An 18,228-nucleotide genomic window follows, 5' to 3' on the forward strand; every position below is an offset into this window, starting at 1 on the left:
ACATGTAATTATCAAAATTATGAAATCACAGACAGAGTTGCATTGCATAAGAATCTTAATTTTCTGTCCCATTGCTGTGTTTATACAGTTTTTTTTTTTTTTTACAAAACATTATTTCAGTCACAAAAAACAAACTGGAACACAGGAAAAATATCTGCTACAGAATTACAGTGAGACACAGCAATGGCAGGTCAAGAGACAGATTCATCTGTAATCAGTGAACGTTCAGCTCTGGATCATCGGCTGGTCGAACACCAGCGCGGCATCGAGTGATGGCGTGCTGGGATCATAGCAGCCTCTCGCCTGTTTAGTCGCCACAGGACACAAGTCCTGTTCACACCACCTGGTAAAGGAAACACAAACACACAAATAATGAATTAATGGGAAATCTGTGTTCTATTTCTTTTTAAACCTGAAAGAAGCATAAATGTGCGTTTCTGTCTTGTTTTTTTTTTTGTTTTTTTTTACCTGAGAGCTGCATAGGTGTCAGACGGAGAGGCTCCTTCCCAACATGCATGGTCAATGAGAAGGGCACCTGTTAACATGCAGATAGTTAAAGGGGAGCTCACATATCAATGTCAGTTTACAGGTCTTGGAGCATATGTGGAAAACAGATCTATAAAGCCCTTTTCACGGCAAAGATTTAATTTTTTGTGGTTTTTATTTACTGTCCATCAAGGGTCCAACAACACTATAGTATAACTATATATAATAGGAGTATAAATCCTTGGAATGCCCTTCAAAGGGAGAGGAGTGTATGTGTGGTTGCGCTGCCTACCCATGTAGATGCGAGCCAGGCTGTACGCCAGGTCTCTGGCTGCTAGCTCCAGGTAGCCAGGTGCTCTGGTAGCCGCAACTCGAACAAAGTGCTCCAGTTCGGAGAGAGCGCCGTCTACTGCCTTCACAGCTGGGGCCAATGAGGAGACACTTGATGCAGATGTAAGCAGCTTCTACGTGGAGAAGAAAACAGGTGCACATAAGTCACATTCCTGTTCAACTCCCTCATGGTTTAGTTATTGAACCTGTCTGACAGGATCACTCCCTGACCGCGAACCTTAGTATGGCTGAAGTAAGCGTGAAGAACCATTCCTGAGCTCCGAGCCACGCAGCGCAGCACATCCAGAGACAGAACATTTGTGGTACCTTCCCATATACTCAGCACCTGGGACAGAACAGGACAGGTCAGCTTTAAAATCGCAAAAAGTGTGGAATGCTGTTGATTTTTATGCAATGATCTCACCTGTGCATCGCGAAGTAGTCCAGGCAACCCGGTATCCTCAATGTAGCCCTGCCCACCGAAGCTTTCCAAACCCTCCGACACCACGGCAACCGCCTGAGATGAGACAAAAGAGTGACAGCAAGGATGGGTATGAAAAAAAACAAGCATTTCATCACATCTGTTCAAACGACGCACCTGCTTCCCAGTGTACAGTTTGACCACAGGAGTGAGCAGGCGTAGCAGGTGTGTATCGAGCTGCGTCGCCGTGCCGCTTTCCTCTCGGCCCAACAGGCGGCACGCGTCCATCACCAGCAGGAACGCTCCACGAGTCTCCACCTGTCCATTTCAGAGGCAAGCGTTGGATGAGGCATGATGGGAAACACTCTGTATGGAGTTGTTGAGGTTTGTTCACCCCCTTCCAGCTTACTTCCATCCTAGCGAGGGTCTGTACGTGCAGCGGGTGGTCCTTAAGAAGCTTTCCAAAGGCAGTGCGGCGACTGGCGTAGTCACGAGCTAACTGGACCACCCTGTGAACACACACATTATTAATCAGCTTATTTGGAGCATGCTTGTGGAAATCAGAGCCGGATGCAGTGCAGTAGTACGAATAGTATCCTGCCTTCTCATTGCGGCGGCTGCCGAGACGCTGTTGTGGATTCGGGTTATAGTCAGCATGTTAGCTATGGAGGCCACACCTCTCCCTTCCTCTGAGAGCTGGAGACATAGAGGAGGAATTAAGAATCCAAGTTTGATATATCAATTAAAAATAAATCAGCTGGCACTGTCTCAACACAAAGATTAAATCACCAGGAAAAGGCATTTCAACGTGTAATGTGTAGGATTGTATTTTGAAATCAAAATGGTGGTTATAATGGAGCATGAGGTAACAGCGCCTTCTTTAAAGTGTTCAATAGTTTTTAAAAGGTTTTGGATGCTGTTCAGCCTGTCACAGTGATTATCTGCTGTCTCTGATGTCTGATGGGTTTTTCATGACTCCAAATCCATATTACACACCACTTCTATGCAGTTAGGTAGTGTGTATCACATACACACAGAAAAAGTGACACAATCAATCAAACTCAAACCAGACTGTGTGCATACTAGATCAGGCTGATTTTTGAGTGTGCCGTCGATGGATAGCATTCTCCCACAATGCAATGCATAGAAATGCTTGAAAGAAACGGAGGAGCCGCTCACAGCTAGAACAAAATGAAAGCTATTGTGGCCAGCGGTGCTTCTAGCATCCTAGTGGTTAAAAGCTCTTTGCTATGGAGGATCAACAAATAAGATCGCTGTGAACAGTTTGCTTATTCCCCCTGCACAAAGTGAGCTGTCCCTGACACAGAGTGGCTTTACTGTAACTCGCATCGACACAGACCTGAGGAGGAATCTGAAGTTTATTATTACTGTAACAAATGATAATGCAGAACCGACCCTGTGTGCCTGCAGGCCATCCAGCAGTAACTCAGCGGTCGGCATCTGTCTTGTGCCCAGCTTGTCCTTCAGTCTCTGAACCTCGATACCCTTCAGTCGACCATCCTCATCTCTACTCACCTCGGCATAGAACAAAGACAAACCCCGGCTGCCCTGTGGGACAGACACAAGCACACGTATGTTGTAATAAAAATCACTTTCTGCGTCATTCCAAAGAGCGAAGACTGATGTTAGAGGAGTGTAAGAAGTCAGCATTACCGGTGTGGTTGCTCCTGTTCGGTCCTGCACTCTGGCCAGTGTGAGAGTCATGTCTGCGTCTGTAGCAGAGGTGAACCACTTGAAGCCGTGTAGTTTGAATGTACCATCTGTCTGGGGAACAGCCACCGTCTCTGTGCCACTGGCTGAGGAAAGGCAAGACAGACACACGCAACTCATGATGCATTACAGCAATCAGTCCCATTCTGCACAACAATATGAGTATTTAAACACATTTCCATGACAGATAACTAAGTATGGGACATAAGTGGATTTCTTTATTATACTGATTCACGTGAGACAACTGTGAGTGTCACTACTGACCAACGTCAGATCCTCCCTGTCTTTCCGTCATCCACTGTCCGGACGTCCAGAAACGTTCAGGCTGACGGGCGGTCAAACGACTGAAGGCTTCATCAACTGGCCAAGAAACACCTAAAGACTTCATATACACAGCCAGAAAATCACTCACTATGTTTACAAGCTAAAAAAAACACCAATTTGTTACATGCATAGCAATAATCTGCTTCAGTAATCATAGTCCTCTCCGTAGCTGCTGAAAAGTTTAGTTATTTCAGCCGTAGTCTAGATTGGATCGTTTGGATACGACTACAGAGATGGAGCTCTCCCTTAGTACAGCTGCATTGTTGCCATGTTACCGTCTCTTGCAAAAAGGTGAAAAACAGACTCATTGTTTATATTACCTCTAAGAAAATCTAGATTAGTGGGGGTCACATGGTGTTGGTTTAAGACGATAAGATTATTTGTTTGTCTGACACACCTGGATGACTTTAGCAGCTCCGTCAGTCATGGCCAGAGGACAAGTGTAGAGACCAGCGGAGGGAGAGTAGATGTACAACTTGCTCATTTGGTACACACGACTGGAACAAACACACATTACACCTATTAGAAACTGCCAAAAACTGAAATATGACACGTGAGCGACGTGAAAAAGGAAGAGCATCAGTCTCCTGACCTCCACTCCCCAAATGGCCTCTCGTAGCCAATGGCAACCAGTCCCTCCTGTGCCGACAGGTCTTTCATGCGTTTCCAGGCCGGCGAGGTCACGATGTGGTCCACTCTCTGACCCCAGGGGTCAAAGTGCACCAACCGTGGAGGAGTGACCTCGCACTCTCTGCCCCACCCGTCCACCTCATTAGCCACACGCTCTCCGAATGCACACAAGTCGGTCAGAGCTGCCTGTGAACAAGAACATGCATTCAAATAGATTACGAACATGACCTCAGCTCATTTGCCTGACAAGATAGATCCTGTCCAACTGTTTGATTAAGTCGTAACAAGTGTTTTTTTTAGTTGGAAATAACAGTAAGATGGACATTGGAACAGACCTGGTTTTTTCACTGGTTGTTGTTTTGAGTTAAACTTAAGGGAAAATGAGCATCAGATATGTAACTGAGATACTAACTATTCATTTTGACAGTTTTTTTACAGCTCATTGATACAAAGGCAACAGCTTGTTGGTACAATGTCAACTGGCTGTATTATAATATGCATCGAATTTGTACAGTATTAAAATGACTTTAATACAACTAGTCTGACACCTTTTCTCAGGTTTTATCCACATACAAGACCCTGTTGGGTCATTTCTGTATAGTGTAGTGTCAAATGCAGCTGAAGGCTCAGCTGAGACACCTCCTCACCTCCTGGGGCAGGTGTCTTCTCAGGTATCCTCTGAGCAAAGCGTCCTCTAGAAATGGGTTCCTCAGCACCGGCCTTTCCTGAAAGAAAGATCCTATCTTGGCTCTGGAGAACAGCAGGTTTCCTGCTGCTTCCCAGAGTTGTTCTTCATCAGATCCTCTCGTGCCCGGCTCAGCTACGCTGGCCGATCTGGTGTGGACGAGCGGTCGAGGAACACCACACCACACCCTGCAGCAGCCTCCGGCTACACGGCGGTTCAGTAGGGCTGAACACACTGACATGGTTCAAGACCTGAAGTCCAGGTGAGAAAAGTGAGGTGAGAACAGAGAAACAGCACAGGGCGGCCAGATGAAGCATTTAACTGTGTGAGGGCAGTAGGGAGGAAAATCCTATTTGGTTCAGTCATTAAGCAATTGACATGGTTATCTTGAACCCAAGATATAATATCATTTAATACAAAATACTAATATAAACATAAATATACTGTATGGCTTTGTCCACCTGCAGGGGATGTTACTTAGAAAAGGGGATCATTTGAGTAATCCTTTTGTGGAATAATTTTCAGTGTTGTTCAGGGTTCGTTTTTGTATTTGTGGCACTTCTTTCTCTTCCCCATACATAGTTTATGTTTAGCTTTAGGGAGACACAAACACACAAAGAAGTCAATCTTAGGATTTGATGAAGGGGGATGTGGACAGTGGGGAGCCTATCTCAGGTCTCAGGTTCTCCTAAATTAGAAGTCGCATACAGTCCCAAATGAGAGTGAATTAAGATAGAGGACAACCAACCAAACCAAGTTATTGACTCCATGATCAACATATGGTTTTAGATTTCATCACATGTATAAAGGTAATGAATGACAAGACTTCAAAACTGTCACATGCCTTGAATAGTAGTCATAAAACAGAAGTGCTAAGATTTCACAGATGATACAACAAATCATAGATACCTCACCTGTTTGTCTGTTTTCTGGAGTATTTAGTTGAATCTAGCCGTTTCTCTGTAACTTCAGATACACAAAAGACAGCAAAAAACCGAGTAACTACCAAGTTCAAGTGAAATCTACCCGTAGCAATTAAACGCAAACTATTCTTAGCTAATAAAGGATTATTTAAACAGACGAACATGAACCTGACAGCTCCTCTGTTAGAGAACTTAACACCAATGTGGGTCAAAGGTCACCCCACTCTGCTGGGCTTTTTGCGCAGTTGTTAGCTGTACTTCTAGTCTAATGGTTACAGAAAGTTACCAACCTAACTGTTAGTCTACCCTTCATCAAACTCCGTACTGCTTAAACTCTGCAGCCTAAAGAAGAAAGCCCCGCTCTCCTGCAACCAGTTAGCGAGCTAGCTAACATTTAGGAGGCTTTTCTGCATCGCTGTTGTCACTTTCAGCCAAGATTCAGTCATAACTGCTTTGATAACATTGACTTCTGCGTGTCAAACTTATAAACAACATAGATGTAACAGGAGGAGTGGTCTTCCTACCGTCTTAGCCGTCGTTAGCCCGACAGTGTTTACATTCACCACAGCTGCAAACTTTCGCCTTCAAAATAAAAGTCCAAAATAACAGACACACTGGAGGTGTTGCTGAACCTGTTTTATTGTTATAAGTAAAGATTTGTGAAAAATACAGAATCCTTCGTTCTAATCAGAACAAAAAGACCGAAAGCATGCACTGTTTAATAAAACATTTCCATGACATGTTAAAAATCTGTTCAAAAGGAAGGACACAGGCACTGAATAATTATGAACACACGACTTTTACATTTAAATGAGATTTTTTTTCTTCCAAAAATAAACACAGAAGAGTCATATCTTAAATGCAGGAGGGATTTAAGGGAATAGTCATACTGATAAAACCCAGTAAGTATTTCTTGTTTGTGGGTGTGGCACACAACCCAACTGTAAAATATTAACCTGGTTTGCTCAGACCAGGAGGGAGGAAGGTAATGGGCAACACTAATGTGTTTTTAGTGTACAAAAATAAACGTTACTGTTTAAGTACAGGCTGCAGTGCAGAGCACCGCCCAGTCAAGCCCATGTCTTGAGTAGTTTTGTGTCCAATTCTCAGCAGACGATGGTCTAAAATGGGGAACAAATGTAGTCTGCAGTTTGTCACAGTATTAGTTCACTATATAAAGGGAGCATTAACTGTATTTAACCTACACAAATTATTTTAAAGGTCAAATCAGTATAGGATGGCTTAAACACAGATTAACATACAATATATAAGCAGGTATATAAAAAGGACTAAAGAGAAAAAAAACACGACAGGCCAGAGGGCTACCCAACAACATAAAACCCCGAACTCATTGAGTGCACTGGTGCGCTGGAGTGCGCTGACTAAACGCTGGAAATAACAAAATCAAAGATCAAACTTACGACAATCTGATTCAACAAGAGATCAACAATGAAAAACATCCCCAAATATTCACAGCCAATTCTGCACATAAGCGTGAGTCCACGGGGAGCCATCAACAAGTAATGACTGGATTAACTGCCAGTCACTCTATGTGCATGTCTTCTTTTCTCTTTTATATTTTTGTATACGTCTTCTTAGTCACCCTTAGTGAGGAGGTCTTCTATGTAGGCATCAAGCTCGTCATCAGTGTTTATGTCAATGTCCTAAAAGTTTAGAAAAAAAAGCAATTTCTACTTACTACTTATTTTTACAAACCAATAACATACAACAGATTTAATTTAATAGGCAGTTTTGTAAGTAAGAGGTATTTTTTGTATATTTTGTCAGTGTGGAGACGTTTCTTAGACTATGAAAAAGCACAGATGAAGCAGCAACACTCACCTCTTGTACTTTTTGCAGAAGCGCCACAATGTTTGTTCGTAGTTTCTGTAGTTTCTCGTCGGCCTCCCTCAGTTTGACTTCGGTGCTGTTGCTCTTCTCTTCCACAGCTTTGGCCCTGGCGTCAGCTCTGCTCTGGTACGAGTTACACAACGACTGGAGACCTGATTCATATTGCTGGAAATACTCTTTCTAAAGGGGAAACACACAATACAGGAACTCTCAAAACTCTGACAAGAAAACACATTAGTAAAAACAAGGACACACATTCCCAGCTCTGATAAGGATCAATCAAGTCATCTATCATCCATCTCACCAAAGGAAAGGCCACCAACTCCTCAGCTGTCATGCTGTTAACGTCGTCCTTTGGAATCCGAAAAGCGGGAGGGAAGAAGTAACGCAGCATTGTCCTGGAAACATGAACGGCTCAGTTTAATCAAGGAGTCTGACTTCATGTGCCCTGACTGTGTGGTAACAACACCAGTTCTTTGTCCTCAGCTCACCTCAACATGGTGACCAGACTATCGGTCACCTCTCGACTGGTTCCTGGTTGAGTAGTGTCTGGCTCCATGGGCGCCGGCCCCTTCTCTGTCTCCTGTTGGGTGTCGGGTGTCTGAGAGTTTGGAGACGGTGGCCGCATCAACCGTACATCATCGCTACCTTTGAACACCCTTCACAAACACACACATAGAAGTATTAAGGGTATTAATTATCTGGCATGCCGGCACAATGTGATCTGAACGCAGCTGCACTGGTGCAGGATCTCACCATCGGTCTTTGGGGGTGGATCTAGGTACATAGTCAAACTTGACCTTCCAGCGAACACTCTGTTTATTCGCCTCCACAGCAATGACTTTGCCTGTGTACCACTCCTTGTTGACACGTACTTCAACCAGCAGACCCTTGTCTGTGGAAAAAAAACAAGTGAAATGTCACAGAAATCCCCCCTCGCTGTTAGTGCTTTATTTTTCCAGTTCTGTGTGATACATGTTGGTGTAGAGCAGACCATCATCTCACCTTTCTGCGCATTTTTAGTGTCATTCTCTGGTTCCTGGTGTGAGGACTTCTCAGACGCCTGCAAAGACAAAACAATTATTACAACCACTGCACTCACAGACACATTGTTTTTGTTTGGTTTAGAAGATTAAGATAATTTTTGGCATTTTCCCCTTTACACTGGACAGTTGACAGAGAAGGGAAGAGGACAGGAAATGTGGGAGAGAGACAGGGGTAAGGTCGCTGGCTGGATTCGAACCAGCAACGTTGTCGCCATGAGGCATATGCTGTAAACATTCGGCCATGGAGGCGCTGCAGAAAAGACAGAGTAGGCTTAAAGAAATTATTTGCATCCCAGTTAATGAAAGCAGTGACGGTCCCAGTGTGACCCCTGACCTTGGCTGAGGATGGCATGCTTGACTACAGAGAGCAGTCAGAGAAGAAAATGATGATTTTGGTTTTGAGGATTTTTGTTAGAGGAGAGAAAGAAAAATCTGACACAACACCCAGATTAGCTGAAAGATTGAGTTCTCATGATTGTTAGACGCTGTGAGAGCAGATGCAGCCCAGCTGTATTTGAGGGTTGTAGAGAGAAGGACCGACTGAAGCTACCTTTGCTTTGGTGGATTTAGGAACAGAGCTTGGTGTGGTTGGGTTCTGTCGTGTAGGAGTAGAAACCCCTTTCTTCTCAGGCTGTGAGTGTGTGTTAACCTGAAAAGTCAACAGCAGAGGGGATCTGATTGGAGGTTCAGTAACCTATTTAGCCACCATGGAATGTTTGTATTTCCTTCTTTTCTTCACTATATGAGCTTAAAATTTGATTTCAGTGTCACCATTTAGCGAACCATCCAAATACTGTGAGAAGCTAATTAAGCAGTGGTCACTGCAGTTTAGTTCAAAGTTTCCTGATACAAAGATTCCACAGAAACACAAAGGGTGTCTAACCAGAAAATATATTTGAATGCAGTTAACCTTTTTTTTTTTTTTACAAATTAGCTATTGGGTTTAAGTCTGTGTAATGCAGTTGACCAATTCTGTGTATTTCTGTCTCTCCTCATTCACTTTGTTCCCTTTTACTTTCTTAATTCCCTTTCTCCTCAGGAGGAGAGTGGAGTTAATTGTGGGAGAAAAATGGTAATGAAGGAGGGCAGTAGAGAAGAGACATCAGAATGCGTCATCGCAGCACAGTCGTCACCAAGACTGACACACACAAGCTGATTCACAAGATTCACACTCAGTGGTTTGCACAGCTTGCTAATGCTGCCATTTTGTTCTATACATATATATCCGTTTTGTAATATTGTTGTAAGTTTTACACTTGAAATTTGGAGCTATTATGTTTCTGACCTCATGCAAAGGAAAGTCTACCTTGTGCTTCATAATGTGTGTTTACCTCGTCCAGCTTGCCACGTTTGGGAGGTAGGGTCTTCTCAACCACTTTCCCACGGTTACCAGCTGCGGCCGCCATCTTGGATTTTTTGGTCTGTGGTTCTTCCTCACTCTCCTCGCTGTCGTTGTCTTCCTCCTCTTCTTCTTCTTCCTCCTCTTCCTCCTCCTCCTGCTCACTGTCCTCCTGCTCTACGATTCTCTTGCGTTGTCCAGCAGCTGCTGGTTTGGCTGATGATGCTTTGGCAGGTGTCTACAGGGAAGACATATCACCATTTCACACAGTTTATCTGGGGTTAACTTGAAAACACCCTCACCAGCAGAACCTTCCATTGGTACTTTGTGGTATTAGCAGAATATTTTCTAAAACCTGTAACCTACCCGTGAGCTGCGGCTTGGTGGGGGTGTTTTGGCAGTAGCTCTGGGAACAGGCTTTGCTGCTGATGGAGAGGGTTTTGCTGCAGCTCTGGACCTGGATGGTTCGACTTTGGATGGCGGTGGGGCGGGTGTTCGGGTGGGGCGCTGAGGAGCAGCACGAGATGGAGGGGTGCTCTGGGCATTTTTGAGGTGAGCTGGGAGAGGTGGCGAACGGGGGCGTGTGGTGGCCCTTTCAGAAGACCTTGTAGCCTGAAACAATAACGTGTGAAAAGGAGACAACACACAAACATTTCAGTGAGATAACGAACAAAACTACAACATAAACACCAACGGCAGTGTTAGAAAGCCACCTGTGCTTAATTCTCAGGGACAACACTTTAGTTTAATTATTCTCTTTTTTACTTTGAGAGAGCACAAGATTTCTTCCCAGCTTAGGACCTTAATAGATTAAAAAATGAGACAAGAGAGACAGTCTGAGGGTGTTTCTACCTGAGCGGGGCTCTCCGTTGGTTTCATGCTGACCTCCAGTGGTAGCTTTTTTACATCTGCTGCAGATTTGATGGTGCTGGTTTTCTGATGGGAGGAAATGCAATTGATTACATTCTGATGTACCAAAAACAGAAAAAGAGAGAGAGAGAAAGATAGGGATGAGGTACCTGCAAGGAGTCTAGTTTCTCCTGCTGCTGTTTGATTTTCTCTGCCAGTTCTTTCTGTTTGTCTTCAGCTGTCTGCTTGTCTTTCTTCAGAACACCACACGGCAAATTCTGTTTCTGCTCAGGAGCGTCACACCTAAAAGCACAAAACACATGCTATATATAGCAAGTGGGAACACTGCATTTATTGCAAAACAGCAATGTAGTGACGGTGAATATGTTACACGAGTAAGGTAAGTAATATTATACATGAATTGCAGCTTTCAAAAGGTCTATCCTATGAAACTGTTTGCTGTGTGTACCTGTCTTGTTTACTGTCGGGGTTCATGAGACACACCCAACTGTCTGGGTAGCGTCTGTCCACAGCATCCATCTGGAAAGGCAGCGTTCGCCACTTTAAACATTTATCTGGAAATAAAGAGCAAAATCAGAGTGAGCATACTTTTGTGTTAATTTGCAGAGATACAGTGCGTGTGTGTATGGATATGTGACTTACCACACTGAATAGTTAGCGGTATCTCCATGGCGCGACGTCTCTTGTATCTCTGCTCTGATGACGGAGGTGCAGACCAGCTGGCAGACAGATATCCAAACTCATCCCAGAACTTCACTATGCCTTTCTGAGCTGCGTGACACACACGGACATTCAGCATTTCATGCATGAATGAGTTATTTATTGAATCAAAACATTAAGTTTGGTGGTTACAAGCTTAGCTAAAGCCAATGATGCACGGCCATAAATGCTGAGATACCTACTGTGTGTCCCACCAAGAGAAACTGAGATGTGAGCATGGCACAGGGGTTTATGCCCATTCAAAAGGATGATAGAACTTATGACCATACACCCCAGAACTTATGACCATACACCCAGAACTTGTCTTATGCTGAAACATTATTTTATTTTATCTGTATAATATCTGTGTAGAGTTTTTCTAGCAATTGGAGCAGAGTGACATGAATCCCCTGACAAACCTGGCCTAATGTTTTATTTTTTATCTGAACAGAAATGCAGCAATTAAGAGAAACTCACCAATGTTAGTGTCCTTCCAGTATTGAGCTAAATGTTCCCCCATGGATTTCAGCAAATGTCGATATTCTTTAGCATCTGCGAAGTCCTGTTTGTTGTGAGTAGGCTCTAGAACTAAATATGGGACATCCACTACTCCAACCACACCCCCACAGGCCCTGAAACACACAAATCACACTTCTGTAAAACTTATTTCTTATTTCTTCTTAAATCAGTCAAATGTGGCCACTTTTCAAACTTTATGTGCATGTTACTCACATGCCTCCCTCCAGCTGGGGCCCCGTCTTCTCGTACATCTTGATGAGACGAGAGCAGTTGTATACAAACATCCCATCCAGATCCCTCTGTTCAATGTTCACGCCAAATATAAAATTCAACTCCTTGGGCTCCTTTAATGCTCTGAGGAACAAGGAAGTGTTGGAGGGTGATGAGAAATAGACAAAGGCCATCAAAAACAAGGAGATTTTGGGTGTTGCGTTGAGCAATCTTATTGAGTTACTATTGTTGTTCTATGAAAAAACAAGAAAACAAAACAAACAAAAAAAACACAAACTTCACAAATACAAATAAAAATTACCCATCAATCATTTCAGCCAGTAAAAAATCTAATGATAAAAGGTAAAATTCTTAAACTGCCAACAAAAACATAATTGTAACTGTTTGTAAATAGGAGAAACAAGGCTTTTCAATTGTGTTTAATCATACTTCTGTTTGGCTTCGAGAATCCTTTTCTTCATGTCAGCATCCTGTCGAAGCATCATGGCTGAATCTTGAACCTTTCTGAGAATTGCCTTGAGGAGGAGGGGTGGAGGCAGGCATCAGTAAGATATAACCTTACATAAAGGTCACAGCTTTGCAAGACTTTGCACCTGTTTCAGTTTAAAATTCTTGTTTACATTGTCGCAACCAAATTTGCATTTGACAAATAAACCAAAATACCCTCTTGGGCTTACCCGTGAATCCTTTGACAGGTCCTCTCCTAATCTGGCCTCCAAAGCCACACGCTTACTCTCCGCCTCTCTGGCTTTCTCTTCCGCTAAAATAAACAAAACAAATTGTTGACCGATGAGTCAAAACACACAGCAAAATGTAAATGAAAATACTGATTTCACCATTGCCTCACCAATTTTAGCAAGGTGGTCTGCTTTCTTCACCTCTTGCTCGGCACGAGTTTTGAAACGGGTTGATGAATATTTATAAACCCTATTAACAAAGCAAGAATGCTAATGAAAGTCTTGTCACCGGAGAACAGTAGTTACAGAGACGGTGTAAATGTGTTATCAGATTACCTTGGTTTATATAGACAGCAGGACAGCCTCTTGGTCCGGACTTTATGTCCCTGGATGAAAATCCTCATGCGCGGGTCGATGTACAAAACAGCAGCGTACGCCCTGAACGACCTCCTCTCTGGCTTCCTGTGAGAGAGAGAGAGAGAGAGAGAGAGAGATACAATCAACATTAAATAAATTCAATGTATAAACTAAATTTCTTTTCACTGTAGGTTAGTAATCCTATGGTTAACTGATTTGATGAAAGTGGCCGCTATACTCACACTCCTTCAACTAGAGTCCCAGCCATCAGTATGTCCTGGTGATCTGTCTCTACATCCAGCTCTGGTTCTCGGTTGTCCATCAGCTTCAGATTATAGATGATCACAAGAGTCCCTTTAAACAAAACACAAGATGAAAGTAAGCATCGTTATCAATATTGACCATGTCATTCCAAAACTATTAAGATTTCTAAATGATATGCAATGACACAACAGAGTCTCTCTAAGCCTTACAGAGATACTTTTTAGAGTGATACATTTCACATAAAGTTTTAAATTAATCTCTTTACATGGAGACACATTCATATGCTTACCACTACTGCTTTCTATTTTGTTGAACTGCTCCATCAGCTGCTCCTCATTTTTAAAAGGTGAGTATTTGAAGATCAGTTCAGTCTCTATGGCATACTTCTCTGGGTCAGATGTCAGCGGCTCTTTGGTCTTTAGATCCCAGGAGGGGAGGGGCACTATCACCTGAAGAGAGGATCAAAATGGTTATAATAATAATAATAAAAAAACTTGTTTACAGACATTGAAGGCACTATGTGTCGAACTAGAGCATCATCCTCTCAGACCAATATCAGTTACTTATGAAAACATTTGATGATGAACGGATGAATGTGAATTTTAAGGAGCCACAGACCACAAAAATGAAGGATGGGTTTATTCTAATTACTATAATCGCTTCTTGCACCTGATTTACTAAGGGAAAAACAGCTTAGTGAAAGCATGTTTTAATTTAGGCGCAAACAAATAAAACAATTTTAATCAATAGTAGTAATAATAATTATTATCCAACATACATATAAAAAGTATAAAAGAAAGTATATAAGAGTATAGAAATTTAGGGGAGATAACAGATAAAACAGAAATATATTAAATATTTGCTCAGGCTGTATGCAGTCCATGCTTATAAATCAAATCAGGCATACTTTTAACCAAAACATGCCATAAGACCTAGTATATAGTTTTTCAATGCTATTTCCCTAAAATTGAAAATAAAAATTTCCACAATTCCTGAAAGGACATTCACAGACACTTTGCAACCCTACATATATGCCACTTTTGCATGTTCATTCGCGATACCTGGCAAATTAGCTCGTCAAAAACTTTGATCTGAATCTTTCACTTGTATCCATCAAGTATAATTTGTAATCCGGTTACTTGTACCCATCCTTGATATCAATGACATCCTCTACTCAACAGAGGACTCTGACCTCATCTAGTCCCTCCTCTTCGTGGAAAGTCCTTGACAGGAAAAGGCAAGTCAGCGTGTCGCCCTTTTTTGTGAACAAGATGAAGTCCTTCCCCATACGCATAGAGCCGCTGTGAAAATACACACATTTTAATGATGTGTAAATTTTAACACTAGTGTACCAAGTGCGCAGTATCATGATCACACAAGAATTGATCTTACGATTTCAGCCCGTTTCCATACTGGCCGATCTGAGTGGACTCAGGGGACCGTTTGTTTGACTTTCCAAACTGGATTACGTGGGTTGCCTCATCTAATACAAGAAAGGTGTTCAGCATCATGTTTCAGACACAACATACACATTTCACCAGAAAATGTCATAATGAAACCACACAAAGCACCTTTAATCATGAAACAAAAACTAGCTTGGAGTGGATTCCCTAGTAATTAAGCAGCACTTACTAGGGTCCATTCCGATACCGTCATCCAGAAAACAGAGCATGTAGCCGCCCCGCAGCTCTGGCCTTTTTTCTGTCAAACCAGAAAGGTGAGTGAGACACGTTAGGAGCAGTGTGAAAGTGCATGATTCAGTGTTAAAGAGTTATTCTGAGGTGTACCTGTGTAAATGTCTATTCGTGTAGCATTGGCATCTCTGTGAAAGAAATAAACCACTTGTGAGACTTTGCACTTACAGTAATCAAGATATCAGGCTAACAGAAGTTTTCCAGGGTACATAATTTGTCAAAAATTACAGGCTCTGCAAATCATTGTGGTACCTGGAATTGTCCACAAGCTCTGCCAAGGCTCCAAATAAGAACTCGTGGGTTGTCCTGAAAACAGACCACTCATTACATTAATTCAACATACTTGATTAAGAAGGGATTTACACAGGGCACCCTTGTCAGACAAAGGGGATGTACAGTATAAGAGGTGACAAGATTTGATCTCCACATTAATGTTGTCTGCGGAGTTGTCATTCATACAACCTATATTTCATTATGTCTATAGAGAGATGTGTGTCAGAGCAGAGGATTGCCACTCAATGCACTAACTGGTTCACCACTCATTCTCACTAGGTCTCAACAAACCATCCCCACCATCGAGCCCCTTCCCTACTCCTACTTACTGACAACGACAACAAAGACTCACTTGAGTGTAAATTACACTTGTACTAAATATTCAAAAATCAAGTCATTACACAATTATTTGCCTGTTTTTTAATACATGGTCAATAATTTACTCTGTTAAGTGTCAAATGTTATGAAAAATGCCAACCACAACTCACCAGCTGTTTATACTTGGTACATGACTAAAACACACTCCGATTGTTTTCATAGTACCCCTAAGCCATAAGCACTAGACTTGGAAATGAGCCAAGGATGTGATATCATCCGTGTTTCTAAATTGGTTCACTAGTGAACCACTACATATTCCAACATAGCCCGAGTTCAGTCAGACTACATCACAAGATAATGTTAAGGTCCAATTGTTCTGTAGCAATCAATCTTCACTTCTGCAGTGCACAGAGAAAAATACAACTGTCTTTTAAATTCATGGATATTGTGAATCACTACTGAATCACTCAAAGTGGGTGACAGGTTTTCTGTCTTTTCAGAACAAACTCAACTGCTATTCAATATATTTAGTGTTGTCAGACCAGTTTCACACCAATTCCCACTGACAGGATCCAGCCGTCTTTTTCAGTCCAAACACATCACCGACACATGTACTTGGGAATTGAAAGCAACACTGCAAAATTTAATCCATTCCATGATAAATCTTAATGGCCAGTAGAATACGTACATGGACGGTTTTTGATGAACTATTAAATGCACACCCTGAGTCTTCAGCTACCCAGGAACATATTACACTCTGTTTAATTCAGTCGCTTCATTCAATGAAGGACTGTCAAACTTGATAAAAACATTGTCTTGCAAACATTTTTCTCTAAAGTAGCTCTGGAAATGAAGCTGCATCTAAAGCTACTGATAATGAGGAATATTTGTGTGCCATTTATGAATCTGATCATTTAAAGGCAGAAGCATGAGCATGGACCATGGAGCATGATGGAGAATGATGAAGCAAGCCCTGATGATGATGTCTGATGTCTTGACCATACTGTTGAATGGTCAAGATATCATCTAAGTAGACAGGTTAGGACTGATGAGGGAACCTCATATGGTCACTTCAACTACCTTGACTTTGCTCCCATAAACAGGCAAGTAGTTTTCCTGGCCAAATTTATGACTTGGGAAGCCAGAAGATTTCACAAGCAAAACAGTTTACTGGAAAACCATGGCCTTTAGCAAGCAAAAGATTCCACGACATCCAAAGCTGACTAGAGCTGACTGAAGCTCTAAAAGTAAAGTAAATAAAATATGATGGCAGACATTCAAAGCTCCATTTGAAAACCTCAATAGACACTTCAAATGAAAGTAGAATAATAAAAGACATTTAATACAGGCCTATTTACAAACAATATGATTTTAACATATAGCCTGACCTAGCTAGGTAGCTAAGGACATATGTAGGAATATTTGAGAATACAAACAAGATTAAGGTTTAAATCTGAAGGTGCAAATCAATTGTTTAGAAACTATTTTTGATTGAAAGCAATGTTGTTTGAATACCAGCTGACACATAATGAAATGAGAGCACAGGATTAAGCCATATCATATGTTCATGCTCAGTTGTATCGGTAAAAGCATTAATGTTGTATAGTCTGCAAAAGTAGTTAGAATTATGTGCATCAAGTTCATGATCACACATTAACCAAACCAGTACTTACGAATTTGTGTGCAGGTACTCAAAGGTGAGCTGAGCCCTGCTCAGGTTGCTGTAGTTGGAGTAGGCCATGGCCACTCACAGTTATTTCCTATTTCCTCTCTGGTCACCTGTTTGTCTTCTTTCTGTCGAGCCGAGCTCTAGCCCAGAGCTGTCATCCTAAAGAGGGGGAAACTATCGGAGTTGTGTATTAGCCTACAAAGTGCCTTACTGCCCTGAATGACACACCGGACCTGATCTAATATCAGCTAATGTAGACTATCGACCGAGGTAACACACACGCCTTATTGACACCCCCCTCCACGCAAGAGATACCACGTGGGAGGCCTGTTTAGGAACAACAAAATGTAATGGTTTAGAGCGAAATGCGCCTTTAGTCCAAGTGTTAGCAGTGAAGACATAGGCGTTTGTGCGTTTTCGCTTAAGTCAGTTATTGGTCTAAATTAGCTAGCTTTCTGTGAAGTAAGGCCTTGTCACGTTGAGTGAAACGCATATGATACACAGGTTTCAGACATTATGCAGCAACTGTTACTAATGTTTAATGTTAGCTAGGCTAACACGGGTAGCTAGCGTACGTTAGCGTCTTCTACTGAATGTTTATGATGTAACGGTAGCTAGCTAGCTAGCTAACTTCACACTGGAAACATGTAGGTTAGCTGACATCAGCCATAACAAGTATTCTTCACCGACTTTGCAGACCGTCTCATACGACGGAGACTTTGTAGTGGCTTCGCGCTAGTGTATCCGTGCGAGGAGGAAAAATACTTTGTTACGTTACGTTTTCTTAGTCCCTGACATAAAACAGGCCGCGACGAATCCAGCACCACTTCAACGCTGGTTACTTGGTTTCCCTCTGATCTGCGCGAGCCCCGCCTCTACTTCCTACCGTCA

General features: G+C 42.3%; 2 protein-coding genes across 7 annotated transcripts; both read right to left on the bottom strand.

Moving 5' to 3' along the window:
- Positions 1-37: 37 nt before the first annotated feature.
- Positions 38-6,112, bottom strand: LOC139203764 (acyl-CoA dehydrogenase family member 11-like). The gene is made up of 15 exons (XM_070833639.1): positions 6,055-6,112; positions 4,570-4,858; positions 3,885-4,108; positions 3,690-3,789; positions 3,233-3,350; positions 2,912-3,054; positions 2,654-2,806; positions 1,839-1,933; positions 1,647-1,746; positions 1,415-1,555; positions 1,241-1,333; positions 1,055-1,162; positions 779-950; positions 469-535; positions 38-343 (listed from the first exon to the last, which is right to left on the bottom strand). The coding sequence occupies exons 2-15, from the start codon at positions 4,846-4,848 to the stop codon at positions 226-228; spliced, it is 1,911 nt and encodes a 636-aa protein (XP_070689740.1). The 5' UTR covers positions 4,849-4,858; positions 6,055-6,112; the 3' UTR covers positions 38-225.
- A 39-nt stretch (positions 6,113-6,151) lies between these two features.
- Positions 6,152-18,178, bottom strand: morc2 (MORC family CW-type zinc finger 2). Of its 6 annotated transcripts, none has more exons than XM_070833089.1 (28): positions 18,028-18,178; positions 17,342-17,496; positions 15,330-15,383; positions 15,171-15,205; positions 15,016-15,084; positions 14,776-14,866; positions 14,576-14,684; positions 13,673-13,832; positions 13,362-13,473; positions 13,099-13,224; positions 12,933-13,012; positions 12,763-12,845; positions 12,515-12,600; positions 12,068-12,208; positions 11,813-11,967; positions 11,279-11,407; positions 11,085-11,190; positions 10,786-10,918; positions 10,619-10,702; positions 10,133-10,378; positions 9,759-10,004; positions 8,978-9,076; positions 8,387-8,444; positions 8,138-8,276; positions 7,873-8,040; positions 7,686-7,779; positions 7,373-7,561; positions 6,152-7,194 (listed from the first exon to the last, which is right to left on the bottom strand). In XM_070833089.1, the coding sequence occupies exons 2-28, from the start codon at positions 17,407-17,409 to the stop codon at positions 7,126-7,128; spliced, it is 3,129 nt and encodes a 1,042-aa protein (XP_070689190.1). In that variant the 5' UTR covers positions 17,410-17,496; positions 18,028-18,178; the 3' UTR covers positions 6,152-7,125. The 6 variants fall into 6 exon arrangements, with proteins under 6 accessions (XP_070689190.1, XP_070689189.1, XP_070689191.1 ...); XM_070833088.1 differs by having other exon boundaries at positions 17,342-17,511; XM_070833090.1 differs by having other exon boundaries at positions 8,387-8,435; positions 17,342-18,178.
- Between the last annotated feature and the right edge of the window lie 50 nt (positions 18,179-18,228).

Source organism: Pempheris klunzingeri, chromosome 7, assembly GCF_042242105.1.
Source record: "Pempheris klunzingeri isolate RE-2024b chromosome 7, fPemKlu1.hap1, whole genome shotgun sequence".
Taxonomy (NCBI): domain Eukaryota; kingdom Metazoa; phylum Chordata; class Actinopteri; order Acropomatiformes; family Pempheridae; genus Pempheris; species Pempheris klunzingeri.

Coding starts and splice junctions, on each gene's coding strand:
- LOC139203764 (XM_070833639.1), bottom strand. CDS start 4,848: ATGTCAGTGTGTTCAGCCCTACTGAACCGCCGTGTAGCCGGAGGCTGC. Junction 2,807..2,911: donor GAACAGGAGCAACCACACCG/GTAATGCTGACT, acceptor TCTGTCCCACAG/GGCAGCCGGGGTTTGTCTTT. Junction 344..468: donor GACACCTATGCAGCTCTCAG/GTAAAAAAAAAC, acceptor TTCCTTTACCAG/GTGGTGTGAACAGGACTTGT.
- morc2 (XM_070833089.1), bottom strand. CDS start 17,409: ATGGCCTACTCCAACTACAGCAACCTGAGCAGGGCTCAGCTCACCTTT. Junction 14,685..14,775: donor TATGGAAACGGGCTGAAATC/GTAAGATCAATT, acceptor GTATTTTCACAG/CGGCTCTATGCGTATGGGGA. Junction 11,191..11,278: donor ACCGCTAACTATTCAGTGTG/GTAAGTCACATA, acceptor CTTTATTTCCAG/ATAAATGTTTAAAGTGGCGA.